Source organism: Cygnus olor, chromosome 3 (assembly GCF_009769625.2).
Source record: "Cygnus olor isolate bCygOlo1 chromosome 3, bCygOlo1.pri.v2, whole genome shotgun sequence".
Classification (NCBI taxonomy): domain Eukaryota; kingdom Metazoa; phylum Chordata; class Aves; order Anseriformes; family Anatidae; genus Cygnus; species Cygnus olor.
In genome coordinates this window covers 104439172-104462121 of record NC_049171.1, presented here as the reverse complement: position 1 = coordinate 104462121, position 22950 = coordinate 104439172, and the positions used below count along the sequence as shown (strand labels likewise).

At 38.5% G+C, this 22950-nt stretch overlaps 1 protein-coding gene across 5 annotated transcripts in view; it reads right to left on the bottom strand.

The window, feature by feature from the left end:
* ALK (ALK receptor tyrosine kinase) overlaps positions 1-22950 on the bottom strand; it is a 313946-nt gene that overhangs the window by 93403 nt on the left and 197593 nt on the right. For all 5 annotated transcript variants that reach the window (XR_005818022.1, XR_005818023.1, XM_040550717.1 and 2 more), the window contains exon 5: positions 14567-14694. Coding sequence is in view for 3 of the 5 variants with exons in the window: in XM_040550717.1 (XP_040406651.1) it covers positions 14567-14694 (128 nt within the window). In the remaining 2 variants the exon portion in view is untranslated. The remainder of the gene's footprint in view (positions 1-14566; positions 14695-22950) is intronic.

Genomic DNA, 22950 nt, shown 5'->3' with positions numbered 1-22950 from the left:
GGTGCAACAAGGTAGAGGAACACAGTGGCTGTGCACTAGTCACTATTCAAAAGATGTCATTCTAATAAGTGAAATAATTCTGACACACAAAAATATTCTTACTATCCCATTCAAGGCAATTTATGGAGGAGTGGGTATTTCCATTTCTCATTTTTTTAAAAAGAAGGTGTAGTGAGGAACATCAGACTTTCAACTTCCATTACCTTTGCAGCTTTTGGAAAACTTCTAAGCACAGTTTGGTCTTTATTAGAGATATTCAGCTCAAGCCTGTTTCTACAACAAGGAGAATGGAATAAAACAGCTGCAGGTATCTACCACGGTCAGAGGAAATTCTGTCTTAATATAGAACTACAAAGGAGGGACCTTTCTTTAAATTAAAGCTGGAGATAAAAAGGTGTGTTTACGTATAGGAAATCATTTTCAGAGAGAATTATTTAAAATTATTGAAACAATGAACATATAAACAACAACAACAAAAACTTGCTACAATGATACATCCAAAAAAAAAAACAACAAAAGAAACTTTTTGTTTTATATTTTCCTGATGAAGAAGACACATTGATTATACTAACATAATGGAATATTAATTCCCTGATGTGATTCTCAATGTCGCATCATGTCAAAGATGTGTCCTGTCAGTTGAAATTTAGGTGAGATCTCAATGATCTCAAAGAACTGGATTTGAAATGACTGATTCCTGAATGTAACCAGATATCCACGCAGAAGTAAGACGAATTAAGGTTCAAGGCAAATGCTGCACATAATACAGATCTTAACCTCATTTAGAAGTAATGTTGCTTAGGCCTTTATTAAGGGATTGAGTTACCAGTTCTGCTTAAACAGAAGTGACAGTCATTCACAGGGGTAATAAGAACAAGCAAGATAATGCAAGAGAGGGAACTGCATCTACTGGTAAGGAAGTAATTGAAAAAACAATGTGGATCTTCTATTAGCCCTTTGTAGAAAGTAACATGGGATCCAATGTCCAAATGTAACTCAATTTAGGTAGATTTTTCAAAAAACCTTCGGTGAGGTCTCCCATAAAGGAATTGGGACCTGTGTTTTTCAATATCTTCACCAATGACATAGACGATGGGGTCAAGTGCACCCTCAGCAAGTTTGCAGACGACACCAAGTTGAGTGGTGCAGTTGATACCAAAGAAGGAAGGGATGCCATCCAAAGGGACCCGGACAGGCTGGAGAAGTGGGCCCATGTGAATTACATGAGGTTCAACAAGTGCAAGGTGCTGCACCTGGGTTGGGGCAATCCCAAACAGGAGTAGAGACTGGGAGAAGAACTCATTGAGAGCAGCCATGTGGAGAGAGACTTGGGGGTTCTGGTGGATGAAAAGCTTGACATGAGCCAGCAGTGCGTGCTTGCAGCTCATGAGGCCAACTGCGTCCTGGGCTGCACCAAAGAACCCCCCCACAGTTTAGGTGGAAACCATTAGAGACCTGCTGCTCCAGCTGGACTGTCACAAGTCCATGGGGCCAGATGGGATCCACCCGAGGGCGCTGAGGGAGTTGGTGGATGTGATTGCTGGGCCGCTTTCCATCATCTATCAGCAGTCATTGTCATTCAGAGAGATCCCAGATGACTGAAGACTTGCTAATCCGACACCCATCTATAAGAAGGGTTGTAAGGGGAACTACTGGCCTGTCAGCCTGACCTTGGTGCCAGGAAAGGATGGAACAGGTCATCTTGAGCGCAACCATGCAATGTATGCGGGACCACCAGGGGATCAGGCCCAGTCAGCATGGTTCATGAAAGGCAAATCCTGCCTGACCAACTTCATATCCTCCTATGACCAGGTGACCCGCCTGGTGGATGAGGGACAGCCTGTTGATGTAGTCTACCTAGACTTCAGCAAGGCCTTTGACATGGTCTCCCATAGTATTCTCCTGGAGAAGCTGGCAGCCCATGGCTTGGACAAGTACACTCAGGTACCCAGAGAAGTTGTGGATGCCCCATCCCTGGAGGTGTTCAATGCCAGGCTGGATGGGGCCTTGGCCAACGTGATGTAGTGGGTGGCATCCCTGCCTCTGGCAGGGGGGTTGGAGTTAGGTGATCTTCAAGGTCCCTTCCAACCCAAGCCATTCTATGATTCTAAGAATGTGCTCAACAAAAAACAAAGCTTCTACATGTAAATGATTTTGTGTGGATGCAGAGATGCAATGTGATCTACAAGGCTGTATTAGAAAGTATTTGGTGTAGCTCTGGTTCTACCAACAACCACCTTACTTTTGAGAAACCACTTCTATGTTCTTATGTTCTTCAGTGTGACTTTTGTTTGTTTGTTTGTTTTCAGAAATATACTTTATTTTCTAGACCCATGCATAAAATATCTACAGAGGGTATCACAGTTTAAAACCCAAGCCTAATATCTGGCTTTATATTTATAACTTATACAGGTTTCCCAGCATAGCTGGTGCTTGTTTGCTTGTCTGTTTTTACCAAGCCCAGACAGTCTAAGTCTGACTGGAAACATCTTGTCAATGCTGCATGCATGAAACTTGTATTGTCAATGTCAGTGTTATATAGTATTCCTGGATAGCACTGTTAGTCTTGCTAGTCTTTTCAGGGTTTATCCTAAGAGACTTTCAATAAACCACTCCTACTATAAAATAATTACTATAGAATGATTTATCTAGCATGCTAACCAGTGAGCATTGAGGAATATCTATTTGTTAATGATTCCTTACCTGATGCTTTTCATTCAAAAGTGAGGAATCAGTGGGCAGACTTTATAGATAACAGGTACTAAAGCACCCACTGGCTTTAAAAGGAGAATTCTGTTAGAAATTCTAGGCTACAATTCTTCAAGCAAAGCATTGTCCCCTTTCTGACACTCTGATGATGCTATGATGCTAAAGGTAGAATGAATTGCTCTCTGAAGTGCCTCTTTTTCTCTCTGTTGACTATAGAGGGACCCTAGAGACTAGCTTTGTCATGATGCCTAACTTTCAGATAGCTGAAGTCACAAAAGATGAATACGACATTGTCTAACTTCATACAACAAAGCATCTGAATGTCTGAACTAAATCTTGAATAGGGAGATGAATCCTGTGTGTTGTGAATTAGATGTGCGTCTTATTATACAGATTTTACTCCCAGCTGAAGTCTAAACTGAGAATTGTGCTGAACAGCTTGGAAATAAGCTTTGCAAACAGGAGTCCAGGAGAACATTTTTTAGTCTCCTATCCACCTGAAATGTTTTTTGGCCTTTGTTCAAATTCCAAAAAACAAACACACACACACACACAAAAAAAGAGCCAACATCAGCAACATTTAGACGTTAAAAAAGAGGTCTGTATACTATTAAGACAAAGAAATATGGAGAAAAGGACAACTCCATTGCTTGGCTTTGTAAACTGGAAAAGAAACCATATTTACTTCACCTAATGCTTTTCCTATGTACTCTTTATGAACAATTGGTACTGGATAAAACCCACACAAGTACAGAAAGTTTCTTAGGCATACAATGAAGCTCTGCAATGACCAACCTCTCTGCCTGAGTAACTTTCAAAATAAGTGCAATTTTATAAGAAGATTCTCGAGAGACAGTGTTCAATTATACCAACATATTTACAGCTTAGGCGATGTCTAGCATTAACTGAAAACTCAAAGCTGACAGCAGTGCTACTCTTTCTTGTTCCATTAGCCAAGTACTTCAATTTAAACTTGTTATGGATACCCCAGTAAATTGTTGGTTATTGTTACTGCCACAAATGGCCTGATTCTGTTCACTCACTATTTCTCTCTCATTTCTAAGACTGATGAAAGGGACATTTAAAATTGCTTCCATTTCCTCCTATCTAATTCCATCCCAGGTACCAGTTAATCTAATGTTCACTCACTGTGGCCCAGCCAAAGGGCTTTGCTCATCTTTATTCTTCTGTTGACACTTCCCTTACTACTTGCATTAAGGTATTTACGATCTGATTTCTTTGTCCTTTGCCTGTACTCAGTGCACAGCACAGACCAGACACACCTGTTAGTAATGCTCTCAGATGGTATAACAATATGAATAAATGGGAAAAGTAATAAACTCCTCTGTAGTATTTGCAGAACAGTATCGCTGTGCGATTGCGGTATAGAAAGAGTGAACTTGCAAAACTGACTTCCATTTGGTGACATCCTGCCTCATCATGACACTTTGGTTTTGTTTCGGCAATTACATTAATTGTACATGAAAAGAATGTACTCTGTACTTGAAGTGTCAAAAAATAATATAAACCAGGGAGTGTACTCACTGCTATTATACTTGAGAAAGACACTGTAATGCTTTACGGACACTGCTGATGTCTGTAACTGCTAATAACAGAAGAAGCAAATAGAAGCACATTTTAATTTATGGCAAGCTACATGAAGCCATGAACTAGATGGCATTCTACAGATCAACAAAGAAGTTGAAGACTACTTGCTAAAATATACATTTATAATGGAATAATAATTGCCCTAAAGGTTGTATTATGAGATTAGATAGGCAGGAATGTTTTATGACTAGAGAGAAAAAGGAGGAACAGGCTTGTCCAAATGAGACAAGTTGATTGACTTCACTTGGGAGCAGAGCAAGTTGGAGATGCTGCTAAGGTAAAATTTGAGGAAAACAGACGGGCCACAGCAAAGCATTCTGTGTGAAGATGAACTGGTTAAATATATCTCAGAGTAGACCTTTTTATGGCATCCCACAGAAACAGTTATTTTGGGTTTCTCATTTGCTTTCATTAGTAGTAAGCTATATTTTTAGAAAGTACACTTCCTAAAAAATGTATTCTGTGATCTATTTTTTAAAAATGTATAAAACTTTATAGTAATATGCATAATTCAAACACTAAGCATCAGCTTTAGCCTCCTTTACCAACAATGAAAGGACAGCTATAATTTAAACCAAACTCTTCTTTTGGCTGTGAAGAAACAAGAAATGACAAGACTGAGGTCAAAAACAGTGTTGTTCCTACCAAAAATGTTAGGTGTCTCCTTTTTCAAAAGCTTTTAAATACACTGGGACAGATCTTCAGTTGATGCAAGTGGTCAAAACTCCAACAATGACCGATGAAGCAACATGCTTTACAACTTCCACTAGCAGATTTACCCAAGTGACTTCACAGTTACTCACTTTATTTTCTTTACTTCATGAAATAGCTTGCATACGGTACATACGTGAGGTACTTTGCTGTCTAAGCCACATGGCAATTTCTGTAGACACATAAGTCACTTTACTACTGTTTTGTTACTCATGTGTACCATAAAAGTACCTGATGAGTTGACACCATTGCCAAAACCCTACACTTACTGTTCCTGATCTTAGAGTGATTGTTCTTTTTCCATTCTGGTTTCATTAATATCAACTTATGTCCATGAATACATTTACATACACAGTTATTCCACGAGGTGATTAAGGAGTCAACAATGACGTCCTATAAATGAACATTAACACTGATATTATTACAGAAATATAATTTCTTCCATTTCATATTCATCCTGTTTTGTACTGTATACCATCGTGCTGGATTTATGCAGTTGTTACTTACAGCTCTAAATGACATCTTAAAAATCCACTATATAATTTGGGCATAAGTGCATGGAATATTCAGTGCTGCAGTCTCTGCAAAATTGTTTACTTCAGATTGTGGCTCACACAAATCAACCAGAACAGCTTAGATCCCAGTATGCCACAATCCATCATCGCACAAAAATGGATAGATTGCCTCTCACCCTCAAAGTTTTAAGATATTAAAATAGTTGCTTTGTTCATCTCTATTCACATCAAATGAAAAATCCAACACTGATATAATTTTTGGAACATGATAAATCTCTCTGTAAGAGCTGACTAAATTATATTTCCTTGTAAATCTGAAAAGCATTTCTAAACCTTGTTTTGCTTACAAATTTGCTGCTACTCCATCAGTCATGCCCCATGGACAATATACTTCAGTCTGGAATTGGACCCAGAATCCAGCTGACTCATTTAGGTTTTTGCAGCCTCCCAGTGGTATGAAACTTCTGCATTTCAGTTCTTAAGATTTCTTTTATGTAATAAAACCTGACTGGTAATTTAAGGTCTTACCATCTGTGTGTGACTTCTGGATCAATGTGTCTTACTAGCAGGGCTTTCAAATTCTCAATTCATGAAAGCATTGTATGTCTCATTTATGGCGGTACTCCTTAAGACTGCCTCCAGAGTGTATAGACTTTCCTTTCACATCGTCACAGGTGGAAGGCAAGCCTCAGTGCAATGCAGTAATGATGGAATTTTTGAAAAACCCTGGGGGACTAAGGAGCACAGTTCTCATTAATTTGTGCTCCTAAGTCACTTGGCAGCTTTTGAAAGTTCCTCTCTTTCCCCAACTTCTTCCATGACTTCAAAGCAAAAGAATGACAACACACAGGTTTAATGATCTGATGTACAGCTACTGGTTGTGAGTTTCCAAATACAGCATAAAGAAGTCTGCTTTGTTGAAGGGGAATACACTCCTTTTCAGAAAACTTTGGCCCCACATTACTGATTCTTATTTTTTTCAAGAAAAAATTGATGCATCTGGTTTTGTCAGATGGCATTTCTAGTTATGTATTATGAAATTGACTCAGAATTACAAGGTTGGGTTTTTGGTTTTAGTTGTCCTATCGCAGAGTGCCTACTTTACTGTATCCGTCACTGCTGACACTAATGTGCCACATCTCTCTCACACTAGATACAGCACAAAACTACCAAGCAATGTCTGTGGCATTGGTTCAGCAATTGGTTTGCTAAGAAACCTAGTTGAAATAATCTGTGCAGAAATTGAACGGCAGTAGAAAGCAAGCAGGACTCCCTGAGGCAGAAGGGAAGTTTTGTACGAGAAAAGGGAAGGGCCAGACAGGCAGATTAGTAATGAGATGTCTTAGACAGAGGAAACAAGCTCAACTCAAATACTTCAGAAAATAAGACCCAAAATGTAGAAGTGCCCTGAGCCAAAATCTACAGAACACTTTACTGTAGTAAAGAAAGAGGAGTTATCCTGTTCTTCAATCCTCTATGCATTGCACCACTACAATGCAGTAGTATCTCATTGGTGTGTTTGATATCTATGAGTCATGCCAGAAAAGGGGACCAACTTCCACCTAAACACATTTGTCTTCTCATTTGATTATTTTAAATGTTAATTGATCAATTCTTTTGTATTTCATCAATTTTCACAGTTCACTGAATCTCCCTCATTCTCACTTGGTTTCTTTCCCTGTGCTGCCTTGCAACAGATTATCCATCAAGTTAGTTCGGCCTGGTTGCCTATCTGATTAACTTTGATTGTTCTAATTAATTAATTGGATCATTTATTTTAATCACTTTCTATCAGGTCAAACTTCTTAATCATTTCCACCATCTAGACCAGTTCTTCCTGCCTGATATCCTGCCATTTGTTTTCAGTGTTACTGGTCACCATCTTTCTTCACCTCTCTCTGTCTCGCTTATTCTTTTGCTCACTCAGTCCAGCTCCTTTTTGCTTGATCATCTCCTTCTTCTGTTCTGACTTCCTAAGCTTCCCCACTGCCTTTCACCTCTTCTCAAAGACTACTCTTTTATTTCATTAACATGAATCAAGTTGCATAGTGAAGTCTTAACATATTTAAACATCAGTCTTGGTCAAATCACAACCTTTCCTACAGCTAGCAGAAAATTTCATGGTTCTGTACAAAACAAAACTCTAAGTAAACCTGTCCTTAACTTTGTTTTAGTAAAATCAGGGTTCTGCATGCCCTCTGTTATAGGCTGGCAGTCTTTTGAAAATGCAGGATTTTATTACAGAAAGAGAAAGGGAGAAATAGACTGGTATCTACTTACACAATGGATTGGCTTGCATAAATCTTTGAATGTGGAGTAACAGTGGTTTAAAATCATTGGGTCATCCATAAATTATCATTGTCCTCCCTATTTCTCAGGTGAGTACAATGAATCCTATGATTGTTTCAATAAATCCAAACAATTAAAACATCACAAGAACTAAGTGGCAGCAATTAATAGTAATAAAAATAAGTTCAATTTGGGGAAAGCAGATTACAGAGTTCATTTTCCTTCACTGAATCAATGGCTCCCCTGTCGAAATAAGCCTTAATTAAGGGAGAAGGTCAGGATAAAAATCATATACAGCATTATAAAGATAATGTATCGGCCAATTCTTCTAGGTGTTAAAAAGTACTTAGTACCCACTACTGCCAACATTTGCAGGAGGAACTGAGGGATTTGCAGTGTCTCCCAAGCAGTTTCCAGTACCTCTTAAGAGCAGGCCCTTCCCTTTTGATAATTAAAGACTTGAATTTTACAAGTTGAGATTTCTCATTTTTGTTTCTTAACCCAAATCACCTAACCTTTTGAATTAGAAGAACCTGTCCACTTTGGTTAAGACAGTAACTCTGTATAAGAAACATTCACATTCAGTCTTTCTGTGGCAGATTCTGGTCTTTTGACCTTCTATATGAGTGCATCAATTTTAAAAAACAGTTTTATGAGCAGTATTACACCATTTAAAGGACTTCTTTATACCTCCTTCCTCATATCTCATATATATATATATATATATATATATATATATATATATAATCAGATGATTATTGAGTAAAACAACAGAACACTAGGTCTCATTCACCAACATACTGGCATGGCAGACTTATGAAAATCAAATCCGTTAGACATCCAGGTTCATCTCTCCCTTCTTTGGTGAGTAAACTGATGTTTTAAATACATTAAATCATTTAACATAACCATCACTATCTAAATTTGGCTCTGCAATAAGCAAGTGCTTGCAGTCAGCAACGGAAATGAATAAGCACTATTTCATTACTGTTAAAAGCTCTACAATTAATAGAATTACTGTGCCTTTTTTAGAAGCAATATTAAGACTAGAAATGCTTATTTTTTTTATTCCTAGATACTATAACTTAATTTTTAAAAGATGAAAAGGAAAAATGAAAACAAAGATAAGTTCCATTACATGCGTATTAAATTTATTTTACTTAAATGGGCACAAACCACAAGTGAAATAATTTTCACTTTGGAATTGCCTTCAAATGATTTAACTTCACTACAGCCACCACACGCTCATATTTAAAGCACTTTTTCTCCACCATGAGTTCCCTAAAGGATTAAAACACTTCCAAGCTAGAGGTGTTTTTTGGTACACAGCCTGAGGTCAGAATAATCAGTCTTGCCTCATGGGGAGAAGAGGTGAATGGTGAAGAAGGTGGTGAAGAATGCATTTGAAAGCAAATATTCTTAAAATAATATAGCTCTTCCAAATGCCTAATTAGTGACATTAGATCCAAAGGAAAACAAGTTCACTGAAACTTTATAAATAGCATAGGCCACTCCAAGGAAAATGCAGCCAATCTGCCTATTTTTTTTTTTCTTTTTTAAATGAAGGATACTCGGGACATAATCCAAACATATGGAATAATTCTCATTGACTTCAATTTACTCTGGATCTATCCTCTGGCTTGTTAAGTTCCTTAACTGTGGCATTAATGCCAAAGGCAATTCTCCAGCTTCCTTTACAAAAAATTGATCTGGCCCTCCCAAGTATGTATTATGGTAAATATTGGTCCTGAACCTCAAATAGAGACAATTACTACTGAAATTAAAGACTACCTTTTTTAACGTCTGTTTTTCAGTTCTGTAACAATAGCACAATAGACTGTGCTCATTGTTCTGTTCACTGGTCTTCCTGAAATATCTGAGAAGTGGTGGATCTCCAGACCAAATAAAATGACATATTTGTCATTGAAGGTACGTCTTCTTTCCTCTGTCCCATAATTACAGCTAAGCAAATATTTCATAAACAATTATTTACATTTTAGTTGCTTCATAAATCTTCTGCAAACATCTTACTCAAACGAAACTTATTTAAATGCTATACAAAAAATACAAATTAATTATTAACACCTTAGCTATAGGTGTGCCATGACATGGGGACATGGTTTAGTAACGGGACTCAGTAGTGAGGTTAATGGTTGGATTTCATGATCTCGAAGGTCTTCTCCAACCTAAACGATTCTATGACACTATTTCAGTTCTTGGTTTAGAAGAGGTTAACTTTTCTATGTGGTTTTCCAGTAGGAAGCATCAAGAACTTATTTTGAAAAGGTGTTCACTGGTATCTCCTTAAGTTAACCACAACTTCCTGTTAGCAAATTCATTTAAAAGACAAAATACAGAAAGCAAGCATATGTGGGAAAATGACACATATTCAGGTTTTGTCTAAATACACAAATACATCATTTTAGTAAAGATTCAGATATATAACTAATCCTGCTTGAAGAAAATCCTTATTGATTTCCTACAGTTGATTAATAAATCTCTTGCTAGACTATTTATCAAAAGGAATCATGAAAAAAATCTATCTGGCAATTGCTTATAGTTCTTCATGTATTTTTCAAGCCCGTATTCCTTACTCTTCCCTCACTATCTCTTTTCCCAGTAAAATCACCTCTAGGTCTTCATAACCTCCCCTTTCTTGAGAAGTCCTTTGCTTTGGATCCAGGCTTTTACTTTTCGTATAACCTTAACTTCAACTTTCAGAAATTTGCATGCATATTACAACCACAAGATCATTACAGAACTAACTACTTACTAGCTCTGAAGGCATGAAGTGTATTTCTATGTACTTTTAGTATCTCCTGAAAAAGCTATTGCTGAATGGACAGTAGAATTAACTTAAAAAATCAACAACATATATTCTCTCCCTGCTTCAAAATAAATATATTTTTAATGTTGCCTATTAAGCTTGAAAACTTGAAAGCTAAGTGCTTCCTCTTAGACAGGGTGAGCATCTGAAATAACTGTTTTTAACAGCCTCAGAGCATCATTAAACCTTTAACACATTTTAGAAGCATTTGACCTCCATGCCTTTTACATAAAAAGTTACTTAGAATTGGTAAATCAAACACTGCTAAGTAAAACAATGTCTTGTCATTTACTTGTGCTTACTATTAGGTACTTTAATTAAGACTTTTGGAAGTAAGTTAGCAAACTAATTAATTTACAACTGCAATAAAATTGTAAGAAACCCATTAAATATCATTAATAAGTCAATACATACTTAGGAAATTAACTCTATTTTTATTACTAAAAATTACTATCGACTATCAAATGCCACAGTACCAATTACTTGCAGAAGGGAAAAAAAGATTAACTGACATTAAATTAGTATATTACTTCTCTACATTTTGTATTTTTTTATATTTTTGCTTTGTATCACTGCAGTTGATTAAATATTAAGTTGTAAGAAAGATAATTAGACAATCAATAGTTCAGGTTTTACATACTGACAAACACAATCTGCTTCACATTTAAGATAGCAACTTAAAATCAATTGGATGTAGAACTATAGGAAACGCTACCTGTTAACTGGCCTGATCCCAAACCTGCAGAAGTACAAGCAGCTTTTTAGGAGCTTTATAATCAGAATCTAACTCCATGCCTCAGGAAAACTTTCTGTAAGCAAAAGCATTTAAAAACTTGAATCCATTTAAGATGCTAAAAAGCCCTTCATGAATTAAAGGTAGAGAGGTTGACAGAGTACATGAGAAGAATGGTGGTGATGAACTATAGCAATGGTAAGAGATGTACCAAATACACTTATGGCTCATCCTGAGCATTAAACAAACGAAAACCCTCAAATTGCAAAGATTTTCATTTTTCCTATCAATCTAACCTGATCAAGAATAATTATATGATGGGACTTGGGGAATGTGAAGATATTGAAGGAACAAATCACTTTGACTTTCTAATATGTTGAATGAAAAAGAAAGGGAAATGTGGAGCACAATGACACTGACAGAGTTGTATTTCTCATCAACAAATTTTGGTTAGATGGGATTTCAATCTTGAATTTTTAAATTCAGAATTATAGAAAACTTCAGAATGTTATCAGCACATGATTTTTATTTTATTTTTTAAAATTCCCAATAGGCTGTTATTTTTGCATTTTATATGCAAGAATCCATTTTTTTCCATGATTAAAGAACTCACAAAATGGAATTCCCAACGTTCAAAAGCAAATCCCAATCCCAAACCTCTACCTTTGTCACACCTCTAGTAACATCTAATTTAGATTCAAACCTATATTCAACTATGGAAATGGTAGACCAATTTCCTAAGATTTTCTATGCCCCTTAATTTGTTTTTAAATTGCACATATTGTGTATAAAAGGCTTAGAAAAGTCAGGCTGAAGGGCTGTTGTTGTTTCTTGGATGTTTCTTTTCCAAATGCACATATGTTTTAGACTCTTCAGTGATATTAAGGCATCCAATCACCTAAACTGGATAGATGCTTCTAACAGCTGCAGAAAAAATAATTCTAAATGAATCTTCTCTTATTGCTTTCCGTATTTCCTCCAAGCCTAAGGTGACACCTTGGCTGCTCATCACTACTTCCTTTCTAGTAAAATAGGCCCAGTCTTCACCTGTGTGCAGGAGGCATAGCAGTTTCAAGTAACTGAAAAATGAACTTACGGATTTCTTCCCTGGTTGTATTATTCATATAACATGTACTGTAAACAGAATAGAAGAGTAACCAATTGCTAAAATCTGTAGACAAAATAGGACATTTGTTCCTTCTTATGCTCACAATATATTTTAATAGCCTCAGCAACCAACTTTTGTCAACTTCAGAACAGTACCTTTTCCTGTGGAGAAGGGCTTGGGGTTACTGGTGAATGAAAAACTGAATATGAGCTGGCAATGCGTGCTTGCAGCCCAAGAAATCAACCATATCCTGGGCTGCATCAAAAGTAGTGTAGCTAGCAGGTCATAGGAGGTGATTCTCCCCCTCTAGTGAGACCCCACCTGGAGTACGGCATTCAGCTCTGGGACCCACAGCATAAGAAATACATGGACCTGTTAGAGCACGTCCAGAGGAGGGCCACAGAGATGATCAGAGGGGTGGAGCACTTCTCCTATGAAGACAGACTGAGATAGTCTGGGTTACTTAGCCTAGAGAAGAAAAGGCTCCAGGGAGATCTCATAGAGGTCTTCTGATATTTAAAGGGGGCCTACAGGAAAGATGAGGAGAGACTCTTTATCAGGGAATGTAGTGAAAGAGCAAGGGGTAACAGTTTTAAACTAAAAAAGGCTAGGTTTAGATTAGATACTAGGAAGAAATTCATTACGAGGGTGGTGAGGCACTGGACCAGGTTGTCCAGAGAAGTCTCCAGAGCAATCTCAAAATTGCTCAAAATTTGATCTAGCAGAAGGTGTCCCTGCCTTCCACTAGAAGGGGGATTAGAACTAGATGATCTTTAAAATCCCTTCCAACCCACACCATTGTTTGATTCTATGTTTTTATGTGTCCAGTATTGGTATTAGTTTCTATCAAATGTCTCACTAAAACAACATGAACTTTTCACTCAGCCAACAGTGCCTTTCCTTGTCACCGATAGCTCTCCTTCAGGCATTCCCAAGAGAGTTTATGTACTTTCATAGCAGCTGAACAATTCCTGCAGTTTGTTGCAACATACTCCCCAAACAATGTGGAATGAATGACTTATCTACCATTTACTTCTTTGTTTTGCAGTGCTGAAATACTTTCTTTTCATCCTTACAGATATACCAAGATGAGTTTTGTATGTCAGGAGAAGAGCAGATGCTTTCTGTCTGAATATGCCTTGCACTTTCAGCACAAGGTCAAGCTGTTCACTGTTGGAGCCTAGAGATCTTCATCTTTATCTAAGAACAGTGCAATAAACCCCTTAATACAACTGACCTCTGTGGAGAGTAATGTAAATAATGAAAACAACATATACTCTCTAACAGATTTCCCTGTCCTAGTTAGGCTGAAAAGGAGGACATGCCACTCAGCAGTATTCTAAGTAAATGAAACTGAGAAAAGGTGTTAAGTGCTACAAGCAATAATATTCACTGACAAGCCACCTAAAGATTTCAGTATGTTTCACAATCTCCATAAAGATGTTAGAACTAAAACACAGCTGCTTCTGACACAAAGCACTGAATTTACATACTTAAATTGATAATGAAGCTTGTATTTAAAAAGGTAACTCCTGATAAGGTTGCCCATTACTAAAATTCCACACACTGTATCAAGCTATTAGGGGTAACTCCGCAATAACTGCTTTGGAACATTTTCAAAGAAATGTACGCTTTATAAAACCAACTTTACCATAGTTGTTCAAAAAAACAACTCTGAAATTGTTACAAGGAACATCCAAAGATGACTTGCAAGATATATGTTTCAGAACCATTCTTCTGTTCTATTTTCTGCTGCAGAAAGTGAAGTTGTCAGGATATGCATCTGGTAAGCCAGGAAAAGTACTGATCTGTTTTTCCCCAAATTGAATTTTCCTAGAAATTCATTCCAAAAGGGGGAAAGAAAGATCTTGTTCCCTTCAAGAAGTTAAAAACTTCTAACGCAACATTTAAAAAATATATTCTCTGGAACAGAATAGTTAAAAAAATATTTAACCTATCAAATGAAAAACTTTAATTCTTTGAAGTTTCTTAGACAGAAATCATGCTCATCTCTAAAAAGTCATCAAAACAGTATGAGCTAGAAACAATAAAATATGGTACATTACCAGTACTGCAGTTCTTTATGGCAAAGGAATCCACAGCCGCTATGCTCTTGTTCCCATGAGCAACATACTCCAGTGAGATCCGGAAAGGTTTCTCTAGATGTCCAACTCTCCTTTGAAGCAGTACCCATCTGCACTCATCATACAGAAAAGGGAAAGAACAAAGAAGAAGAATGATAAGAAAGGCTATTTTACGAGGACCGAAGCCTTCAGAGAAGCAGCTTTCCATATGGCTGGCCATACTGTACCTTGTTCTCTCCTCCTCCCCCCATCATCTCATGGTGCTCCATAGTCAGTGCCTTCCCCTCCTGTGGATTTTGCAAAAGCAAACTTCTAAGCACCAAGATTTCCACAGAGCTAAGATGTGGAAAACCCAACTAAATAATCGCCTACTGCTCTCTTCTGTTGCACTTCTGTGCTCCTGGACTTCTCAGAGATGTCTGCCTGCTGTTTCAAAGAAGCTTAACTTTCTTTACAAAGCAAGCTGTGAAATCTGTAGCACACATGTATATGCTCTCTAGATATCACTCCCCCTGCTCCTCACTGGCAAAGGCTGTTAGTCAGACTTGGGCAATAAGCCAGTCTCAAGGACTTGTGTAAACATGGTAATTTCCAACACTGTGTTGCTAGTTGAGGTAGCATGTTTTGCTTCTGATGTGGCTGGCTGGAATGTCTAGACATACAAGAAGCACTACAACTAAAATATGTCATTTCTCTTGCTGTTTTTTGTTTGTTTTGTTTTGTTTTGGCCTTAAAGACAAACAAACAGTTCTACCAAATAAACCAAGGAAATGGAATGGAGAAACAGTTCTGGAAACTAACATAACATAGTGCAAGAGTGTTTCAACTTAGTCTGCTTGTTGCCACAAGTAAATGAGAACAGAAAATCTGTACGAGCTTAACGTACTTTCTGAGATGTCAGAAGACTTTAAGGGCTTGCCTTCTTTAATGTCCACCTTCTACCCTCTGGTTCTGATATGAACGACATACAACTATTAGAGCATGTCAAAAGGAGGGCAACAAAGAAGGTGAAGGGTCGAGAGGGCAAGACGTATGAGGAGCAGCTGAAGTCACTTGGTTTGTTCAGCCTAGAGGAGAGACTGAGGGGAGACCACATCATGGCCTAGAAGGGGGAGCAGAGGGGAAGGTGCTGATCTCTTCTCTCTGGTGACCAGCAAGAGTACCCGAGGGAACAGCATGAAGCTGCATCAGGGGAGGTTCTGGCTGGATATTATGAAAAGGTTCTTCACTGCGCGGGTGGTTGAGCTCTGGATCAGGCTCCCCAGGGAAGTGGTCATGACAGCAAGCCTGCCAGACATCAAGAAGTGTTAGGACAATGCTCTCAGACATTTCATTTGATTTTTGGGTGGTCCTTTGTGGAGCCATGACTTGGAATTGACGTTCCTTGTGAGTCCCTTCCAACCCAGGATATTGTATTGTAATTTTATGTCCTTATTTTATTGTGACATCTGTTCACCCTAGAAGTTTTCATAGAATCATAGAATCACTATGGAATAAAGTAACTATGATAACGCTCTCTGGCCCATTTCATTTTTCATTACTGTGTACAGGCTGCCAATAAAAACACTCGATGACACCATTTGTGAATGGATGCTTTCTGAGAGGCATGCGTTACTCCTGCAGCTGTACAGAGTCCATCACCCATTTCACTGGTCACTCATCATAAACATGACCAGAGATGAGAGATTGTCTGTAAACCCATTCAGTCACTACTAACCCACTTTTCTGTTTTCTCTACTACTACTATATACACACACACACACACAGAGAAAGAGAGAGAGAGATTTCTTTTTTAGCATATTGTACTTGGAGAAAAACAAGAAAATGGATGTCTAATAAAACCTACTAGAAAATGCTCCTTACATCTCCAGCTGAAGTTTTAAAGATGAGAACAAAAACTTACTGTGTTTCCTGAAGTTGCTTTCAAGTACCCAATATCAAGTATTTTTGTGGAAGACTAACTATTTCTGGTTAACATAATTGGTCAGGGGCAACAGATTTTTCATTGCTCTTTTCCAATATACTCTTGAAACTCAAATGTTTCCTTATCAAGTACGACCATCACCCACCATTGGCTTGTGACTGTGTGGGCTGTACACAAGAATGCATTTGACTTAAGGGATGGAGAAACCCACTGCAACATAGTTTTGAACAAAACAAACTACATAGTGTAGTATAACAACGAACTTCCTTCCCCAGAAGTATGCCAAAATTTGGATGTTATCAAGCTAAGACACACTTCCAAATGGGAATAACAATATATGTATGTACATGTGTGTGTTTCTCCCTGCCCTTCCCTCGCTGTGCCACTTGCACCAACCAACCAACAAACATCTGTGCCCGCTACAAGGGAGGATCCATCCCAAATCACTGACCCTATACCTCTAATAGCTAGGAGATTTTTCTTTGTGCCGGAGGTAGACACACTTTTTATCTCAGCAGGATTATAGCAGTGTCACTACACTCTGTTCAACATGACACAGTTCCCATCAGGCAAGGAAGGTGCCAACAAGTATTTTAAAGACCTAAATAAAAGTCCTTAAGCAAGGACTGCATAAAGACACTGATGACAGCTAACAGTTCAACTCTCCACTCTGAAAACCAGACACTGTGGGTTTTCTTGTTTGGTTGGTTTTTGTATGTTTGTTTTTTGTGGTTTACTAGGTCTCTTTCTCCCTCCCTTTTCAGCAAGAACACTGAAACTAGACTTCTAAGTTTTACGCATCTTTTACAGTTATCTTCATTTTCCACATTTCATCTCTTGTATTTCAGGTTCCAGCTTCAGAAGATGATATTGTCATCCTCTCTCTCCTTTCTCATCCCCCTCACCCAAATGGATAACTCTGTTTTTACTGAAATTAAATAAAATGAAGCACTGAAAGTGCTTCATTTTAAATGCCTAGCTTCTCTGTGCATTATTTCTTTAGATGTCATCTCAAGTTAGGTATATTACAAGGATCGAGGATATGAATTTCCATACAAACAGGGTAAAAAAGAAGATTTAGATTTAATTTTTGTTATGAACTACAGAAGCATCTGTATGTCACAAAAATTGTTTTCCTTGGTTTCAGAAGACTGATGGGTTTTAATTCCAAGTACGCAGTGGCTCTCAACAATGATTTCCATTTCTGTGCTACTGCTAACCCTCTGGATAAATGTGCCAAGAGTTTTAGGAATTGCTTTTCTGAGTTACTGGTGCAATAACTTCAGTTTGAAATTCTCGGGCTTCTCATAGTTACCACAGAAACTTTATTAACTCCCAGAGCTGTTGCCAAGCAGGTATTTTATTTCACTGCAATTGCAAGATGGGAAAAGGCAGATTCACTCAAGTTCAGATTCACTACAAAATATATTCCTGTTTTGTGGAACAAATTCTTACAATAGGTTGTCTGAGATTCAAAGATTCATGTGAAATTAATTCCCAAGTATCATCCTGTTCTTCACAGACACAAAAATAAATGATCTGGAGATGACACTAACTGGTAGATTTATTAGGGAGACTAAAAATAGCTACCAGGTCAGTACAGAGACCCATGAGCAAATCAAGACTGGAGTCAGTTCCGCCATTGTTCTGTGGCAGAATAGGGACTCTGATCTCCAAATCTTTCCATACAGCACCCTGCATTTAACAGAACCATACTCATTTGAAGGTCCTTTAATAGAGGCGGTCTGGCAGTAGCAAGATCTACTGCAGCATAACTGATATGCATTAGATGTTAGTTAATGGTAGCTTTATTGTGAGTGGCATATGTTATGAATCTAATTTTAGAAAGCATTTTAGCAAGGTGACAGAAAAGCTACTTCAGTGATCTGCTGAGATATTTGTGGCAATACCATGTGTGGAGTCTCTTCATCCTGATTTCATGTTTAACCAAACTGGTAGTTTTCTATAGTGAGATGATTGGCTTGGTGGGTGAGGAGAGCAGTAGACATTGCTTAATCTGACTTTAGTAAGGCTTCCAACACTGTCTCCTGTCACACTGGCTGGATAGCTGGGCCCAGAGAGTTGTGGTGAATGGAATCAAATCTGGTTGGAGGCTGGTCACAAGTGGTGTCCCCCAGGGCTCGGTACTGGGGCCGGTCCTCTTTAATATCTTTATCGATGATCTGGATGAGGGCGTCCAGTGCACCCTCAGTAAGTTTGCAGATGACACCAAGCTAAGTGCGTGTGTCGATCTGCTCGAGGGCAGGAAGGCTCTGCAGGAGGATCTGGATAGGCTGGAGCGATGGGCTGAGGTCAACTGTATGAAGTTCAACAAGGCCAAGTGCCGGGTCCTGCACCTGGGGCGCAACAACCCCAAGCAGAGTTACAGGCTGGGAGATGAGTGGTTGGAAAGCTGCCTGGCCAAGAAGGATCTGGGAGTATTGGTTGATAGTCGGCTGAATATGAGCCAGCAGTGTGCTCAGGTGGCCAAGAAGGCCAACAGCATCCTGGCCTGTATAAGAAGCAGTGTGGCCAGCAGGTCTAGGGAAGTGATTGTCCCCCTGTACTCGGCTCTGGTGAGGCCGCACCTCGAGTACTGTGTTCAGTTTTGGGCCCCTCGCTACAGGAAGGACATGGACGTGCTCGAGCGAGTCCAGAGAAGGGCGACCAAGCTGGTGAGGGGTCTGGAGAACAAGTCTTACGAGGAGCGGCTGAGGGAGCTGGGCTTGTTCAGCCTGGAGAAGAGGAGGCTCAGGGGCGACCTTATCGCTCTCTACAGTTACCTTAAAGGAGGCTGTAGTGAGGTGGGGATTGGTCTGTTCTCCCACGTGCCTGGTGACAGGACGAGGGGGAATGGGCGAAAGTTGCGACAGGGGAGTTTTAGGTTGGATGTTAGGAAGTACTTCTTTACTGAAAGGGTTATTAAGCATTGGAACGGGCTGCCCAGGGAGGTGGTGGAGTCACCATCCCTGGAGGTCTTTAAAAGACGTTTAGATGTAGAGCTTAGCGATATGGTTTAGTGGAGTGCTTAGTGTTAGGTCGGAGGTTGGACTCGATGATCTTGAGGTCTCTTCCAACCTAGAAATCTGTGTCTGTGTCTATCCTCATCAACAAACTGCTGGAACTATAATTTAGGTAAGCAGGCGGTGGAGCATCTGACATATGAAGAGAGGCTGAGAAAATTGGGATTGGTTACCTTGGGGAAGAGAAGGCTCAGGGAGGATCATATCAATGTTTACATCTTGTGGAAGGGTGTAAGTAAGAACCAATCAGTAATATCTAACGAAAGGACAACAGGGAATGTGCATAGACTGAAATACAAGAAATCCCTTTTAAGAAAAAATTGCTTAATTGAAGGGTGATTTAACACTGGAAGAACTTGCACAGAAAGGCTATGGAGTCTCTATCCATACATTTTGTTCCTGACTATTCAAAACCTGACTGGATAAGGATCTGGGCAACCTCTCCTTGCTGACCTTGCATAGGGCAAGGAAGTTGGACTAGTAAATATCAGAGGTCCCTTCCAACCTCAACCATTCTGTGATTCTGTGAAACTTAGGTCCCAAAAGAAAATTACATCAGATATCCTGATATCCTCTGCATAACCTCCAAGCAGTGTACAGAGTGATGAATAAGACTGGTAAGCTGACAACTGCAAGGACAAATGCATCAGTTACTGTGCATATAGCTATAATCTCCACTCAGCCTTCAATAGCAAAATCTGTTTTTACCACATCAGCCACAATAGCTAGGATGATCTCTCTAGCAACTGCCACAATCAACAGGTAAAACCATGGCTTAACATCTTAATTCAATGTTTTATGCTGCAAAGCAACACACTATAACATTGTTTAGACACTGCTCAGAGTCTTGATTCAGCAGGCCAGACCCACTCAAAAGGACTTTCACTGAAGTTATGTTATGAATGAAGCTGGATCAGATATTTTGAATCTAGAATATAAATAGATTTAGACTCAAACTTATAGCACCTTGGTCTTCAGTGACAGAATAGCTAAAAATCATGGAACCAAGTATTTTCAGACTTCATACAAGTTCAGACCTGTATATGTTATCTAGAGATAATTTGTTGGTTAAAAAAAGCCTGCACTACACCCAGAAATTTTCTTACAAGGCTATATCATTCTTCCCCAAACCAGAAAATGCTGCTGACAGAAACTGATCACAGTACAAGAGCTGAATTTTCAAGTGACCATCTGTACACTCATTTACTCTCTGTAAAGTGAAGGTATGCTAGAAACAGAGCCTCAGGACTTGCATAGCCCTGAAAGAGTTAGGTGGTCAGACTGTAATGGTGAAGCACTTCTTTCTGATCTAACCTTCCTCTTAGTGCTTCCTCTGGCCTCCCATCCATGATTCAGTTTGCTAGATACCAGGTGATGCTTCTCTGCCTCTATTTTACATGCAGTTACACAGTTTCAGAAGCATAATAGAGTTTTCATGGAAACTTAACTTCTGAGAGATATTTATAGTTTAGCTACTCTTTGAATGTTTGTGTAGTGTGCAGCTTCAGGAGGAACACATAACTGATTAACTCTAATCAATACACTAATGCATTAGATGCCATGTTGCACGCTCCTCTGGGTAATGCCAGCAATGATTAATTGCAAGTGCAAGTCAGGATGCTCTCTTAGAAGCAGTCAATTCATAAAAAAGATGTGCTAGAATTCTTAAGTAAAATCTCAAGAGAAAACATTTGCATCCTGCATTTGTCTGTCTTCATGGATAAATGATTCTGATAGTTTTGAATTCAATTAATAACATAACTTGTTGAGTCCTCTTTCATTCTGCTAAAGAGGTGTTTCAAAACACTTGATCGCAGCAAGCTTTAGGACTTCAGTCTTGATATCCCATACATTGCAACCATCTTAGTGATTATTCTCCAGACTTCCATCCACATATGCAAGATAGAATTCATTTCCATGCTGCCAGCCAGCTTGACACCTGTGTTACCACCTATGCCTTCACTGTGGGTTTGCCCTGGCTTCTAGGATCGGTTGTTTCACCTTAGGTATGACAGATTTCTCATAACTAAGCCGAGTTACAGTGTGATTTATTTCTCCAAATCCATGCTCTCTCTCATATAAAATACTCCCGTTGTTACAAACACTTATCATGGTATGCCTGAGAGGAAAATGCAATGTACCTATACAATCTAGTCTATCCTTGGTAAAGGGTTCAGTGAACTTTGGGGAATTACAAAATAAAATACCAATAATAGCATCTGCATCAGAGTATTTCACACCAAAATCCACCAAATGGCATGATAAAGGTAGTGAAAAAAATTGAAAGCCAATTTTTGAGAATGAAACCTTGGACAGGATTAAAAAGAAAAATTATCATTAGGAGTCCAAAAGAGAATTCTCCTTCTCCACTAGATGAACCGGTAAAAGAACATAACTTTCTCCATCCTACATACCATTGCATAATTACACAGGAGTTTATAACAGGTTCTAATCTTGCTTCCACGTTGCTCCATGCTTACTTGCCTGATAGCAATTAATGCATACTGCACAGACTAGACATTTTTAGGATACAACAAACATAAAATTAAAAAATGTTTTCAGATGATGCAAACATAATTCCAAGAGACAGTAGAAGAAAAAAAAAAAAAAAAGAACCATAGAAGGCTTTTTTCACTAGTTCAAGCAATACATTACACTGCCTTCTATTACTTTTAATTAACAATTTTAAATTATTTTCAGCTTACCAATCTTAAAATTACTTAAAAGACATCAGGGCCTTAATTTTATGGATGATAATATAGTCTTGAAAAGGATCTATTTTCTAAAATGGCAACAAATAAAGTTAGTGTATATTAACACAAGACATTATCTAGCATTAAAGGAGATAGTTCTTGAACAATGCAGAAAGACTGCAGTGCAAACTCTTCTGCTCACAGAGCATTCTACTTAAGAAGAGAAAGAGAAATAGTTTTCCTGTATTGATTTAATGCCAGTTGTCCTTCTATCTTTTTCTATGGCCTCTTGTGAAAGGAAGATGTAACTGTTGGTGATAGGTTAAATACAATTAAGACCTTTGTTCTTGTTATTGGATCAGACCTTTAACATCCCTGTGACTATTAGATTCTACTGGTTCCCAGAATGCTTCCCAGCCCTTCCTTCAAAATGCCTTTACAGGATTTATTCACAGAAGTTCTGCCATTAAAAAAGATGGAATTAATTGTAATGATTTTCTTTTCTTTCACTGTCTAAGGAAAAAAAGCACGTGGGTTTTGATGCTTTTCTTTTAAGATAAAACTAATGACCTCCCTCCAAGAAAATACTGTGTAATTCTTCTAGATCTGGATAACAGGTCAGACTCACGGTGTAATTACCTTGCTTAGAACAGGAGACCCAGAAGATTTTTGATCCAGACTGCAATAATACTGCCTCACTTGTACTGGGGAAGAAACTAACTTTAC